Below are 16,343 nucleotides of genomic sequence, written 5' to 3' on the forward strand. Positions count from 1 at the left end.
GGATTATATGAGACATCCTATAATGATATATGGGTAAAGTTATTGAAGGCAAACGAATTAATTATCAACTTGTTTCCTATGATGGTTATAATATTTGAAAGTAATAGCTTAAAAGGAATTGTACCTATTATAGTAAGAGAATAGGACATCAATGGTCTCTTGTTGGTTACGTAATAAGAGATACTTGTTTAAGTCATTTTAGTCAAGTATAATTATTATAAGACTTTGTCATATTTTATTTCGAACATTAGACAATAAAGTCATAGCGTATTGATGATTAAGCTCTTGTTTCTCATTTCAAATGTCACATGTCCGAGACCTTGCACTTACACAATATTTATAAGTGTTTTTAATTGAAAAGTACACATGGACATAAAGCAGCTTTTATATATTTGTACTAGCACTATATGCACGCGATGCCTGCAACTGTATATTATCCTTTAAAAAATGATCTAGGTTATCCGTTATGTTGTTTATCTATTTAAAAATACATATATTTCACAAGCATATCTTATGAGTAGTAGTTTGATATAATTTCATTTGGTAATTGAGGTTTTAGGCATATTATGCTGAATAATGCTTCAATAAAAAAATTCTAAATTGATATTATCAAATGATGTATGTTTCAAAAAATGAAAATTCTATAAGTTTCTTAATTCTTTTATGATTTGTTTATGCAAGTTATTTACAATTGTTATTAGTTCAGATAGTAAAAATTTCTGTAAATCTTTGTTCTTATAATATTTGAAAATCGATATAGTCATCGGTTTATATTTTCAATTGTAAGTTTCCTCTTTTTATACTTTTGTATGTATTGGTAATGTACAACTTTCCTTATTAACCATATTTGTAAAGCAAGAAAGAATTAATAAAATCTTTTCTTTATTATTTTTTGTGAAATTAAGGATATATAAGTATTTTCAAGAGGGGACACCATAGCTCCCCCCTTGACTTATATAATAGAGATCGGTTGTAGGTCCGTTGAGTTCTAGGTTAGCACTATATGCATGCGATGCGTGCGACTATATATTATCTTTTAAATAATTCAACAACTTTCCTTTAAAAAGTGATCTAGGTTATCCGTTATGTTGTTTATTTATTTAAAAATACATACATTTCATAAGCGTATCTTATGAGTAGTAGTTTAATATAATTTCATTTGGTAATTGAGGTTTTAAGCATACTATGGTGAATAGTGCTTCAATAAAAAAAAAAATTCTAAATTGATATTATCAAATGATGTATGTTTCAAAAAATGAAAAAATAAATATTCTCTAAGTTTCTTAATTCTTTTATTATTGTTTATGCATATTATTTGCAATTGTTATTAGTTCAGATGATAGTAAAAATTTCTGTAAATCTTTGTTTTTATAATTATTTGAAAATTAATATAGTTATTGGTTTATATTTTCAATTGTAAGTTTCCTCTTTTACACTTTTGTATGCATGTCTTTTTGGTAATATAGAACTTTTCTTATTAACCATATTTGTAAATCAAGAAAGAATTAAGAAAATCTTTTCTTTATTATTTCTTGAGAAATTAAGGATATATAAGTATTTTTCAAGAGGACACCATAGCTCTCCCTTGACTTATATAATAAAGATAGATGTCGATAGCCCAATACAAACTCTAGGATGGTAATAAACCTTCTGACCCAAATCCTAACCACCTCAGATAACTTTCCCGGCCAGTTTAAGCACAAACTAATAGAGGGGTGTACAGAGTATCTAAACCCCCAAATCCCCTAGTGGAATCAGAACACGGTAAATTTATAGTACCACTAAACTACGTACTCAGTTTGAATAATCCGATACATAGTAGTACTTAATTAGGCAAATTTGAATGAGTAGTTGAGTATATTCTCTGTTGTTTGGTGGGAAAAAAAACATTTACATGTTTTGTCAAGCAGCGTATCTATAGTTAGCATTAATTCAGCACAAAGTGAAGAGAAACAAGAGAAAACCTTACACTTTCAACCTCTCATAAAAGCCCGAAGATGAGCCAGTAAGAAATGACAATAGGGTATAGACTAATAGGGTTTACAAATCTACAACTTTGTGAAAGCGTGTTATGTAATATGTATGAAAATCAGATTATACCTGTACAACAATTAAGCAAGTGAAAACCCATGGCAAAGTTTGCGTTCGCCTCGGTAAAGGATCATTTAACCACCTTGCATATGATCAAACAAGACAACATGTCAAACTTTCTCTCAAGGATGAAGGCCTGAAGCACATTTCACTGACATACAAGTATTTAGTAAGATCACAGTTAACTGGCTAACCAAAATCCATTTTGGTTCACATTACCTGCTTTTCCTGCAAACTTTTAACTTACAAAAGTCCTAGAGATTTAAGCTGCTGCACATGCTCTGCTGGGAGAGGTGGAGGAGTCCAATCAGAGCCTGACATCTCACCATCTACATCCTCAACCACATATTCCTGGAAAACATTCACGATAAGTTCCAGTAAGAGGTTCAAATAAACTACCGAGGCAAAACAGGGCAAAAGGAGAGACTAGAGAATGCATTTCATGAGTTCTTGTTTGTATTATGATTTTATAATTTTCCTATAAACCAATCAAAATCTTTACAAAACAAAGTTCCAAAATTGCAGAATAAATTAAACTAAATAAGTCCACAAGCAAGTATAAAAACAAAGCTATATTCTACCATCATCAAAATTGGAGTTTGCATCTATAATCTGCAGGTGTATATAATCATTATTAGTATGTCAGTTATGGAAATTTGCACCTCTATTTATTAGCTCAGGATTCATGTCTAGACACCAACAGCTTATCATCTTTAGCGCACCCATGACCACTCAAATCACAACTACAAAACAAATTCTAGAGATAAGGGGCGATAAGTTCAAACAAGATTCTCTACAGCCACTTAAAGGTAGATTAATTAATGTCACTTCCTTTGTCATAGAAGTTAAACAGTCCTTTAACCCAATATTTACCTCTGCCTTACATTTGTCCTGTCAGGCAGTGCAGAATGCCAACACATCCAAATCCATATACGAAATGTGCCTCCTCATCACGTACCTGATCCCCAGGAAAATGGAAATAACTTGTACAGACACCAATATGGGATGACATCCATGTATGACTTCAAATCATAAAGATTAATCTTACCATCGGGAACTCTCCTCATAGACTTAGGAACAGTTTCCAGCATGGCCTGCATCATATGCTTTATAAGCATCCTAAAATCACAATCAAGTAGCTCATTCCACATTATCCATGAAGAAAAACCTAACACACAGCTTGCTCAGGGTATCCCATATTCCCATGTGTAGAACCTTATAGCAAGGTTTCTGCTTAAATCTCGCTTCAAGAACAAATAAATATCACGAATCAACTTCATTGACTTCTTTGAGATTTATTCAAGTATTATATCCATACTCTTTATAAATATTCCCTTCAGTAGGAGACAATGGTAAGATAATATATAGCTCCAGCAAAAGACATCACCTTTCCTAATACTTCAAAACTAAGGTTCTCAAAATGCCCAAACTTGGATTGAGCAATAGAAATAGTGTAGGTGGAATTTAACTATGATAAACGAATTTCTAATGATATGATGCTATATATTTTTTATTGTGAAGGGTTAAGACAGAGGACTTATTTTAGCTATTGGGTGTAGTATTAGCTGTTCTATTTTCATTTTACCATTTAGCTGTGGATGAAATTTTCAGTAAATCATATGTAGGCAAATTTACCAACTTATCTATTTTGGGCCGAAAAGGTGGCCAATAAGTTCTTACATTTTTTTGGTTGAAGAGCAACAAATTGGAAGAAGTTACCAAAGATATCTTCAGATGTTTGACCACACCCAAGAGCTCGTAGCAAAAGGCCAATTGAAACGCGGCCAAAAGTCGCTTAACAACTAATGCGAATGTAATTCAATACAGATAGGAAAGGAAAAGAAAAACAACGCTAAAAAGCCTTAGTCCAATAGGATATGGTCGGTTGGAGGACAGCACGAGCCAAGATTTTATCTCCGGTAGTCGTCCACATATATTCTCTGCATTCGTGGCCTTTGGTCGAGTGCTATACGTTCTTGCAACACCAATTTATTCAGTTCATTCATAACATCCTCCATCCAAGTCGTTTTTGGCCTTTCTCAACTTCTTTTAAGATCTCCGTAATCCTAATTCCCCACTACCCTTAGCGGTGCATAATTTGGTTGGCATGTAACATACCCAAGCCAACATAACCAGTGTTCTTATCTTCTCTTCAATGTCCACAACTCCAACCTTCTTTTGAATATCTTCATTCCAAAATTAATCTTAGGGCATCCTCACACACCCATCTCAGCATAAATATCTCTATTATTCCCATCTTCCTAATATGATCCTTCTGGTGCTCAATACTCCGACCCATATAACAATGCCGTTCTAATACTCGTCTTATTGTAAGGGAATTAGGGAAGTATAGAGTTTCAAATTTTCAAATCAGGATTCTCTTCTTGTGCCTGTAGTGCATATATCACTCCTCTATACTCAAGCACCTCTTGTCTCATCCCATTCTTTAGATTCATCATATAATTAACAATACATCACTCACCATCTACAGATTTAGCCACTGAGAGAAAGAGCAACCGCATATGTTCAATGCCAAAGGACTTTGACCATAATTAGAAAATTTGTTGAAACAATTCTAGGTTGTGACTCATGAGCTGCATTAGGCCATTATTCTATTCACTAATTCGACTAAGAAAGCTATCTAATACAGGAACAATATTCGGCCTCCACCCAGGAATAAGTCACCATTAACGAATATAACACAAAGTAACTCATAAGTGCCGGAACCTTCACATTCTCCACAATTGCAACAAACCTGCTTTCTTCCCCCTTGCCCTGCCCCCCAAACAATATAAAGGAGATGAATATATCGTCCCACTCATCTCAGCTGGAGTAAGACTAAGACCTTCTTCCTATCCCATATGATGACAGAACTTCCCTTTCCTGCTCCATTCCTAACCCACAAAGAACCAAAATTCTCAGATCGGCAGTTAACCTAGCACAAAATCAGGGGGGTACGGGTGTGAGAGATCCTCATATTGTTGCAAAAGAATCAATTATAAAAAAGCACATTTTAAAGTTCCCCTGTTAGACCCCCTACAAAAAGAAAGAGCAAAAGAGAATGACCACATCAGAGAAAAGAGGAAAAGCAAGATCTACAAATTTACCCTCAAGAAAAAAAGGAACAGCTTCAGGAATTGCATGCATAGACCTAGTTGACACTTTGACAGTTAGGACCATATTAAACTAATGCCTAAAACATAGTATACTCCATCCAGAAGCATTAATCAGAAATCAAACCAACTCTAAAAGCTATCTTGCAACACGTAGTTGAATAAATATAAATTATGGACACATCACATAGCAAATGAAGGTTTAGGCCCCAGGTTGGTGATCTTAACTCAAACAACCCATACAAGAAATATTACCAGGATGTCACCTATAATCCTATACAGTGCAAGCATCCTTAGCAGGCCAGAAGAAGGTTGGTTCTACAAGTAAAAGTTAATATTCTTAGGATGTAATTTCAATTAGTCACTTCCATCATTCCATGACCTATATGAAAATGGTTTATCAATATATCCAATGCATCCCTATATTGATAAGGACAAGGAGACGTCACCTTTGTCAGCATCCTTTTAGCAAGAATATGATAGTGTCGTTGCCAAATCCGTTGCCCAACCATAGTCGCCACAAGTACACTATAGAATATACCAATTACTGTGAACAAACCCAGCATAACCAAAGCCACAATAAACAATAATGGTAATCCGGCTTCTCCAGCACCACTCATGCAGCTCCCGCATTCACCAACTGTACTGGCACAACCTTCAAAGCATGCACCACAGTCCGACCACATACAAAGAGTACCAGGTAAATGGCATTCTGAGCATAGTCTACATTAATAGAGCAGAAATTAACTGAAAATTCAACTATGTAAAAACACCTTACCCAATAATTAAACATCCTGATCAAAGTCTAGCATGGCACTAAGTTCAAAAGGAAATAGTCTTGCACATCATGAAGTGATAATATTCTTAAAATGAATGTAACAGGCATTTATGACATTGCAGATAATCAAAACCTGTAGTGTCCCCAAAAAGGAAGCAAAAGATACTAATTGCAAGACCGAGTAACTAGGAAGATAAAGTTGCTAAATGCAGAAAAAGATGCTATTTTTCCTTGAAGAAGACAGAAGGTAGAACACAGTTTGGGGTCTCCATTTACCAGGTCATCATGTTTAAGACTGCTGAACATGGCCTTTCAACCTCCTAAATTCGCTGCATCAATGTACAACTTTCATCCAGAAAGGAGACATCATTCAATAGTAAGGCTAAAAGGTTTATGGAACATTAACTAGAAGGCTTTTATGTAGTGATTGGACCTTAACCCAAGCAGAAACTAGTAGACTGCAAAAACTTGTGAAACATACTAAAGAGGAAAGCAAATATATCTTTTGAAACGAAGTAGATGTCAAACCAATATTGAAAATAGCATATTACGTAGAGAGTATATAGTGATTTTATGTCAAGGAAAAGGCAGAGGTGATGATTTTGAAGGGGACAAAAAGGAGAGTAGTAAGCATGCTTGTGTTATGCACTGGGTAGGGAGCGGTAATGTTGGAAGTGCAATATAATTAGGTAGCTTGTGGAAATTAAGTTAGATCTATAAATAGAAGAGATTAGAGAGAGGAAGAAGTATGACAGAGATATCAGAAAGTTATCTAGTTGTTAGCTTTGGGAATGTGTCAAATACTCAAATCACTTGAAAACTTGGCAATCTATCTTAGGTTTACTGTTAATTTCCAAATTATTAATCAAAGAATCATTATCTTTCTTTATTCTCTAATATGAGATTCCAGTTCATTAAAGCTTGATTTGAAATACTAGTGAATGAGTGATATCAAAAATTGAAGTTTGGAAAAAAAAAAAAAAAAGATGTTAGTCCGAGGGGGGAGCAAAAAAGAAAGAGAAAGACAAAAGAGTGAGATTTGTGGATCAGCCATATATGGAAGTTAGCATTTTTTCAATAGGTGATAACTACCCCATATGAAAACCGCCAGTGGCTGCCAAAGGGCCCTTACTTAGAGGCATGTCGTGGTTTCGGGGTAGGTGACCCGCTCACTCCTTTCTTGTTCACTTTGGTGATGGATGTCCTAATAGCATTAATGCCTAATTGTAAGGAGCTAATTTCATAGATGCATTCTTGTTGGGAAGCAGGTGTGATTTGAGAAGTGCAAAAAAAATTGGTTTACCTCAACTTTTAGTTAAGCTAGAGTCGCCGAATATATTATCCAGGTTAACTATCACCTGAACCATGAAAACCCTAATCTTAGATGGGTTCTCTTCCTTGGTAGGATAGTAATTCACAGTTTTTCACTCACTTACCTAGGGCTTTATTTAGGTAAAAATCCTACGAATGATTGATGGGACCAGTTCATGCCTCTCTAACATTTCCTCAGAAGTTCTTTCCCAAGCTTGCTTCTAGTGGTTGACGCTAGGTCCCTAGGAGATTACAGAAATCTATGGGACACTTCCCAAGGTTGGAATAAAAGGGAAGAGGAGAAATCTTTCTCAGGGTGTATCCTTCAGCATCTTTATGGCATCAAGTGTTTTAATATTATGGACTTCTCTTTGGGCTCATAGTCATGGAGTCTGGGGATTCCCCTAGTGTGCACTTTTCAGTGGTAGCACGTGATAGGAGTTAATTATAAATATATGTGCATGATTTTGATGGACTTTCCATCCCCGTTCTTGTATCACTTCTCACTGCATTGATAAAAATTTCTTATCCGAAAAAAAAGATGAGGATAATGGATCTGAAAACATGATGCTTTCCCATTTTAAGGCTCTGTTTGGTAGGGCGTAAAACATTTTCCTGAAAAGTTGTTTTCCTCTATTTGCAGTTTTACATTATTTGGTTTGCAAAGGAGTGTAAAAACATTTTCCTTTGAGGTAAAATCTCACTCCTAATGATGGAAAACCATTTTCCTTTCAAAATAAAAGGAAAACTACTTTCCTTTTTCTTGTATCGTTTGTACACTCCTCTCACAACCTCCTTACTTTTCCTTTTGATTTTCCTTTCATTTCATCATTTTTCTTACATTGAACCAAACAACGAAAACTAATTTTGGAATTGTGTTTTCCATTGTAAATTGTTTTCCATGAAGATCATTTTACACTGAAAATGTTTTACGTCCAACCAAACGGAGCCTAACTTAGAAATAAAGAAAGAATTGGCCTCGTTGAATTGTTGTAGTAATATGCCAAATATTGACGGGAGTTTTGCACGATTACTTTCTTAAAACAATATTTGACTTCAAACCCGTATAGAATTTCATAAATTCTTGCCAAAAATAGGCAAATTTTAAACCTCAGGAGCCAATCTAAGATATCATAAATATATATAGGAGTTAGGACAGAACAAGAAACTTAGGGACATACCCAGGATGGCAGCAACAAAGACAAAGTTCTCGACAAGGTTGTGCCAGATCATTCCGCACCCTTCTGTCATAGCAAGTTATAAAACAACCCGACAAACCAAGCAAAGCAAAAAATAAAAGTGCACCTGAAACCCATCAGTGACATATTTATGAGAAGAATGCATTCAGGACATATTATGACAAAGAAAATGTAAATGTCAGATAAGTAGACTCCAAGATATGAAAATCAGAGAACTTGCTTCACCATCTCTGATTGACAATAACAAAAAAGCGCATAACCAAGAAATTTAAAATGGAGACATCAACATTAGTACTCAGCCCCCGCTAAGCTATACAAAAATTGGACTATCATGGAAATAGGATAAAATTCGACAATTTCACACTACAGCATCAAAAGAAATCATATCACAGAACTTCTATATCATTGTGGGTTTGATACATCACATATTATTAAGAGCTCTCTACAATGTCAACAGACAACAATACCTCCCAAACATGACAAATTCTAATACACCAGGCAAAGCTCTAATTATCATCACCAAAAGGGATGAAAATAATCCACAAGGAAAGATGAACAACTGACAGAATTACTGAATGAGAAGAACAGTTATAAGTAGATCGAATGACTAACCAGTAACCAGCGACAATGCACTAACAAATCAATACTTTTGTCACCTTCACAAATATTTTCGAAGTAATTAAAAATAATTGCATTTGGTGGATCCAAGCATGATCTTTCAAGGTTCTTGGCTTGTACTTTTGTCATCGAGATTTGGGACACAGTCCAAGAAACTGTTTTTTTCCCCTTTGGTTGATCTTGGGTCATTTCAGTATGTATGTGTTGGTTCATGTAAGCAGCTTCATTTTCTACAATGGCTAACACCATTTGCGTTAAGTAGGTGTGCCTTATGATAACACTTTGAAGTTTTAATACTGGAGTGTGGGAGGTTGCATGACGAGTCAATTTCTTTAGGCACGAGCAGGTATGCATTCACGTTCACATGGGACTTATTTATATATGTTCATAAATGAAACACTCATTTATCTTCATATAAAATAACCACTTTGAAACTCATTAATATTAAACTTATGCAAAGCAATTAATTGAGTTATAACCAATTACCGGCTTGCCTTAATATAGTTGAACTTGAATCGACTATAGTAGAGTAAAGCTCATACTACTAGATTAAGCATGAATAGGGTAATACTTCTAAGGTTGGTGAATTTGTTTTTTTATTTTTCAAATTTTGAAAGGAACCATATAAGCTGACAATCATTGAACATCAGGATTGATAGTAAATTTGTCATTAGTACTTTACTTAGTTTAGGAATCATTTACGTTTACGTCAAAGTTGAGCTGATTACAGCACGCCTGTATAACACTAGTTTGTAATTCTTTGTTTTTTCAAGTTTTAATTAATAAAAATAACCTTTTAAGTTGGCTTGTTCCTTCATTTGTTTAAATTAGTCAAGCAGATTGTAACGACCTCACTTTAAGAGAGTATATCCTCTACCAACTTACCTCAGATTCGTTTGCATAGGCAAGCTAAGCCAATTTCACAAGAATAATCAATTAAATTGAACTTTAGGTGAGTGAAGCTGAAAAGACTTCTAATTAAGCCCTTTGATTTCTTTGATCGAGTAAAGGTAAAGGTGCTTGAGAGCTAAGTCAATTGCGTCTCAGATACAAATGACCTACCTACTACTTCAAAATGAATTCCCACTACCTATTTTCTTTTTACTTCCAAATTAACCCGCCAATGGACATGATTTAATGCTGTTTCAGTACAACTTTCCACCATTCACTGCAATTACTAAATCATCTCCACCAAAATCACATGTTCATGGCAAAATTTCAAACTGACTAAAAATTATAGTGCTTCAAACAATTATAATTTTCCGATTACGTGAAATACGTTCTGAAAGCCATCTACATACATACACAATATCTAACCAGGGGTGGGGATCAGCATGCGCGGCGTGCGACCGCGCAGGGCCCCCGAAAAATAAGGGCCCCAAAAATTCTGTATAAATGTCTGTTGTTGCAATATAGGAGCAAAGAGATTGAGTTCAATCAGTGGCAAGTGTAGGGAGCTAAGATATTTGAGGTTCGGGGTTCAAATCTGAGTAATAATTTTTTTGGGGGAGAGTCACAAGTCCCACAACTTCCCAGCACAACCCACGTTTCCTCACCCTCATCTTTTCATCTTCCTCCACAAGTTTCCACAATATTCCACCTTAAAATTTCCATACAAAATTTCCAAAATCCATATCTTTATTAGTTAGTCTGTTGATATTCAATTTTCGATCAACTACACTCTTCTCTTTTTTTTTGCAAAAAATAAATTCTGAAATTGAATAATACCCTTCTGTAGAAACTGAAGAGAGGTTCAAGAGATCGCTTGCCAACGCAAAGCCAACCTTAGTTGGCAATTACTGTTGAGTGTTCTTTGAGATTGTCGACTATACATCAGCAACATCAATAAGCCACCTTAGTCGGCAATTAAATACAGCAGTACTACATCACCATATATGGATCTATTGCTTTGGTAAGGGTACTTTTCTTTTTTACTTTTTAGTTTTCGGTTTTATACCTTTGGTTATTACTTTATTTTGGCAATATATTTTCAATTACTTTTGGTAATTACTGTTAATTGTTGTACTTGTAAATATAGCTAATTAATTTTTCTTATATAGATTGCAGAATTAATTTGATGATACCTAATTATAATCTACAGAATCATTTGATGAGAGTTGGATTAGTTTTTTTTTTGCAAAAGTATCGGAATCCTGGTGCTATCTCTTGACTTTTATCACTCCCTTTTTAATTAGTTCTTGCATTTTTCAATTTCATCATATGTTGAGCTTGTTTGCTTTATGCTGAATATGGTTCAAAAATATCAATCTGGATATCATGAAATTTGATGTTCTCTTCATAATTTCAGTGAAGTTATTTTTTTTAAAAAATGAGTTTTGAGGGTCCCTTTTTAAGAATATGCACAGGGCCTCCAATATCATAGCCCTGGCCCTGTATCTAAAGATTATCACTTTCTAGCCAAAGGTACTGATTATACACAAACAATTAGCTTACAAGTTCTGCGACTAAAATGGGTATGTTTAAGAGACCTTACCACATATGTAGTAGAAACTGCTATGTTTATCAAAGCCCCAGTAATGCTGAAACCAAAAATCTTGATAGCCATCAACCATATAGACTAGATATGCCAGTGAGGCAATTACCTGGACAGAATCATGACATGTAAGTATGTAACTATGTACATAGTATATTTAATATAATATTTTTAAAAAAAAGAAACAGATGTACTGTATAGGTGACCTACAAGCTGAACAGCCAGAAATATAAACAAAATATCTCTCGTCACAAAAAACCGAAATTTCAAGGTCCGCCATTTCCGGTCAGCAAGAGCATGAACCCTCAAATGATAGGGAGCCTTGCATGTAGTGCAATGGGCGAAAGCAAAGCCTTCCTGCAAAGAGCAAAGGCATAATATATGAGACGAGAGATTCCATATAATCATGAGATAACATGCCACTAGCACCCCTAGGTTTTATCTCATTATTAGGTATACTAAACAAGAATACTCAGCCTGTCAAAAAAAAAGGAAAAACAAAAAAACAAGCACACTCTTGATGCTCAGCGAATAATAGGTCCTTAACATGCAGAAAGCCACAACTTTGCTCCCATTCCCTATTGTTCACAAGAAATTTGAATGCCACACACACAGTTAGACAAAAAGAACAGCTTACAGCACAGAGGAATTTTTATTTTAAAGTCGTGTACATGGAAAAAAAATTATCAAATAACTAATAAAAAAAATAGTAAAAAATGACAGAATAAGTGCAACAAAAGCCAAGCTGCTCTAAAACAAAGAGAAAGGTATACAGAAACTTGAAAAACTCAAGTTCTACAACGACACCTTCTCCGACCATGGGAATTATAAATCATTCCCTCACTCCAAAAAACCCAACTCCCTATTCCAGATTTTCTTTCTAAAAAGTCATCTGGGGGTTGTTCTTTTCTAGCTGACTACTGAGTCAACTATCTTCATCCCCATTGCATGTTCATTAGCCACCATGCCTCGAAAAGATAAAGCCCCAGTCACAGAAGGTTCCAGGGCCTGGGAAACAGACCTCTGAACAGACCAGGACAAGAAGTAATGGTTACAAGTGTAGATTTGGACCAGCCATAGTGGTCATAAAATAGGTTGGTCAGGGTTACAGCTTTAAATAGGCAAATGCTTTTAGAGAAACCTTCTTAATTCGGCCAACAGCTAGAAGCCCTGCATAAACCTGGAACATGTCCTCCACAACGTAAACGAAACTGACCTGAATCCAAGCCAAAATCACAGCCACAATTGGTCCTAACATGTCCCCCCCCCCCCTCCACTATATATATATACATATAGGGTTTTCCCATGAGAATTTTGTGTGTGAAAACATGAGAACACTAATTAGTAATCCTTTTTAACCAATAAGTCAACAATTTTAGCTGCTAAAAGATGACATTTGGCAACCATTTTCTTACAAGCTAACAATTTGCACCCCCTATATGCTTAAAAGAATACACATGTGGTTCCCCCCTCCACTATATATATATATATATATATATATATATATATATATATATATAATATATATATATATATATATAATATATATATATATATATATAGAATTTTGTGTGTGAAAACGTGAGAACACTAATTGAATCCTTTTTAACCAATAAGTCAACCATTTTTTCCCTTCCAGGCCATCTTCCAATAGGATTCCATTTTTTAAGAAAGGATTGCCATGTCACATCTTAAGAAAGGATTACATTTTCTAATATAAGAAGCGTTCTCACTTGAACTTTATTATGTATATATATGCCATTGCCAGCTTTAGGCTCCGCTTGATTCAACTTATTTTGACTTACTTATCTTACTTATCTTATATTATGCTATGCTATATTACTTGAACTTATATTCTAATTTATTGTATTGTCTAACATAGACAATCTATTTTATTCAACTTATTTTATCTTATCGAACTTATTTTTTCTTAAATAAGTAAAAATAAGACAGAACCTTAGTCATCCCATGTTCATATTCCCTCTACAACGTCATATGTATATAAGTTATACCTTATAGGAGCATCTTTAGGAAGTTACAGCTTTTCTATGGCCAACAATATCTACATACAGCACTGCTGAAAAGCTCACAAGTGAATCTTATATGTTGATTTTCCCTTCCATAGGATCTTCCAGGTGCATCATACAACATCTCCAAGTTGGCTTTACTCTTTATTTTATTCCTTAAATACTCATAGAAGAATAAATACATGAGGCTCATAGAAGGACAAATACATGAGCTTATTACTCAATAGATCGTTCAAAGTCTCCATATGAAATAACCGCCAGGTGTCAATATGACACCTAAAGATCACCCAGCTAAGAAGTGCCTATTGACCTTGTTACTTTCAAAACCTTTTCCCATTATGATGCATCAATTTTTCTTCTCGTTCTCCTTTTTTTTCCCCTTCCATTTTTCTTCCCTTTGCTTTCTAATGATAAAAATCCCTCTTCTATCTTACAAAGTGAATGAAGAACAGCAAACCTCTCCCAATATCAATTAGAAATTGATAACAATCTAGAATAGTGGAAAGGAATAAAGGATCAATTGAAGGAAAATTCTAATTCTTGACAACTTTAATGGTAAAAGATCCACTTCTTTCTAAGAAAATGTTGTGTCTTAATTTTCCAACCCCGCATTATGAAAAGACCCATAGTTACTAGAGTAGTTATTAATTATTTTGTCCTCGAAGAAACAACCACAATAGCTCCTAAAATTTGTTGAAGATTTTCACTGAAAATTTGAGAACCCTTCCATAAATCTAGGATCACTAATCATAAAATTGCTTCTCTCAAACAGAAGTTTTGTAAAATTAGAGGAGGGATATAGTATTGTAAGGTGCTGAAAAAATAGTGCATATACTTAATTTCAGCACAAGCAAATGACACATACAGGCTAAAGTCTAAACCGTGCAAATTAGTTGAACGAATGTGCCACGGCCACCTTGTCATGTCTGTATCACATTTATTGAATGAACAACTTACATTGCTCAACTCACTAGGATATCATCCATGGAGATTCTGGACATCACTAAGAAATTATTAGAACAAAGATCCTCCAAAGGGACCAATCTAAGGACATTAAGACCATCCAATAAATATATTTGCTTAAACTTAAAACACAGCTACATGAACCAAATTACAAGAATGGTTGGAACAACAAACATTCATCAACCAAAAGCTAAAAGCTAATAGAAAAAAGATATGCATAGCAGAGAACACCTCATAGGAAAACAACACAGTGTCCTAGGACCAACTAGAAATTTTGCCTTAAAAGCTCTGTCATTACTCTCAAATAGATCATACCAAGTGATACCCAGGTAGGTAACCAACCATAACGTTTTCTTACCCTTATGCCTCCCAAAATTAATCCAAGGACCCGCAAATGCTGCATAAGACCATAAGAGACAACGAGCAAACCCAATAATGTTCTAAAATTAACCCAATAAGCATAAGAATACTTCCCACAAAATTGTTAAAGAAAAGTGCGACCTTCCTGAAGGGGGAAAAATTGACAATGAAATTACTTTCCCATACAACATCATCAAACCTCAGCAGAATGTCCAGTACAACTCCAGCTAATAGCAACATTTTATCACATCTGAATACAAGATGTGCCTATCCTCCATAATATGACTTGAAATGCTAATGGTGGTGATGTTTGTGGTTCAAAACATTGTTCTTATAATTGTAGTAATTGGAAGATATACGAAGACCATAAAGACAAACAATAGAAGTTCGATGCAGCAATCACAATATGAGTTCCCAATATAAAGAAGAAAGTAGTGGTGTGAAGAAATACCCTCACAGCTCGCCATTGATCCAAGCATTCTCGGTGTACATATTTTGATGTCCCTTTGCACTTGCAAGGAGTAATAAAGTCTCGACCTGAAAAAAATGTTGCAATTAAGAAGTTAAGAACCATATAATACAAGTCCACACACATAAAAGTATCAAACCAGTGCAAAGAACTAGTGAAACCACAACGAGCTAGGATACTTCACAAAGAAAACGCGGACATAATCAACCATCACATGATCAATCTATCAAAACTTTGGAGGAGTATCATCTTGAATACACGAAACACGGAAAAATAAATAAAAATATACCAGAAACTAATACATATTCTAGACTAATTCGACTCTATTTCTATCAAATTCGATGCTAAATGTAGCCAAAGATCAACCACAGACAAAAATTCAAACGCATTGTAACATCAGTGACTAAGAACAAATAATCAGTCAAATAAACAAACAGAAAAAAGAATCAAATTCCAAATTAACGATCGAAGGATTCTCAGATGCTGAAAACACACCATAGTTAGCAATTCAGAGATATAATTGACTATGAAAAACAAAACCCTAGCATATGAAGAAAACAAAAGTGAGTTATAGAGAGAGAAAAAACCGTCAGTTTCGAGACAAATACGACACTGAATTTGTTCAGAAGGACCAGCTTCAAGATCGATCTCCGACATTTGGATGATCGGAGAAGGCGGCGACATGATCAGAGGCGCCGCATCATCGTCGTGGTCCGCCATTGTAGGATCACTCAAAATTGAAAATCAACTGAATTCAGAATTCTTCAATAGTTTATGAAAGGTGTGTTTTACCGGCAGTTGTGCCTGATCACTCATGCAAGTTGCAACTAATTTCGCAATGTGTGCTCGGCGCCAGTGTAGTACGTTTGGACTTTGGGTAATGAATTTATACATTTGGTATCAAGATTCTTAGTGGTTGT

The 16,343-nt window shown here is 34.8% G+C and overlaps 1 protein-coding gene across 3 annotated transcripts; it reads right to left on the reverse strand.

The window, feature by feature from the left end:
* Nucleotides 1-1,943: 1,943 nt before the first annotated feature.
* On the reverse strand, nt 1,944-16,343 carry LOC104895723 (hypothetical protein). 3 transcript variants are annotated; one of them, XM_057395995.1, is made up of 8 exons: nt 16,011-16,341; nt 15,406-15,491; nt 11,815-11,961; nt 11,605-11,713; nt 8,475-8,598; nt 5,654-5,927; nt 2,339-2,442; nt 1,944-2,173 (listed from the first exon to the last, which is right to left on the reverse strand). In XM_057395995.1, exons 1-8 carry the CDS (start codon nt 16,141-16,143, stop codon nt 2,095-2,097), a joined length of 1,056 nt encoding a protein of 351 aa, XP_057251978.1. In that variant the 5' UTR covers nt 16,144-16,341; the 3' UTR covers nt 1,944-2,094. The 3 variants fall into 3 exon arrangements, with proteins under 3 accessions (XP_057251978.1, XP_010680600.2, XP_057251979.1); XM_010682298.4 differs by having other exon boundaries at nt 2,311-2,442; nt 16,011-16,340; XM_057395996.1 differs by lacking the exons at nt 1,944-2,173; nt 2,339-2,442 and adding an exon at nt 3,848-5,026 and having other exon boundaries at nt 16,011-16,343.

The sequence above is a fragment of the Beta vulgaris genome, chromosome 6 (genome assembly GCF_026745355.1).
Source record: "Beta vulgaris subsp. vulgaris cultivar EL10 chromosome 6, EL10.2, whole genome shotgun sequence".
Classification (NCBI taxonomy): Eukaryota; Viridiplantae; Streptophyta; class Magnoliopsida; order Caryophyllales; family Amaranthaceae; genus Beta; species Beta vulgaris.

Coding starts and splice junctions, on each gene's coding strand:
- LOC104895723 (XM_057395995.1), bottom strand. CDS start 16,143: ATGGCGGACCACGACGATGATGCGGCGCCTCTGATCATGTCGCCGCCT. Junction 11,962..15,405: donor ATCAATGGCGAGCTGTGAGG/GTATTTCTTCAC, acceptor TGCTCTTTGCAG/GAAGGCTTTGCTTTCGCCCA. Junction 11,714..11,814: donor TATTTCTGGCTGTTCAGCTT/GTAGGTCACCTA, acceptor GATTCTGTCCAG/GTAATTGCCTCACTGGCATA.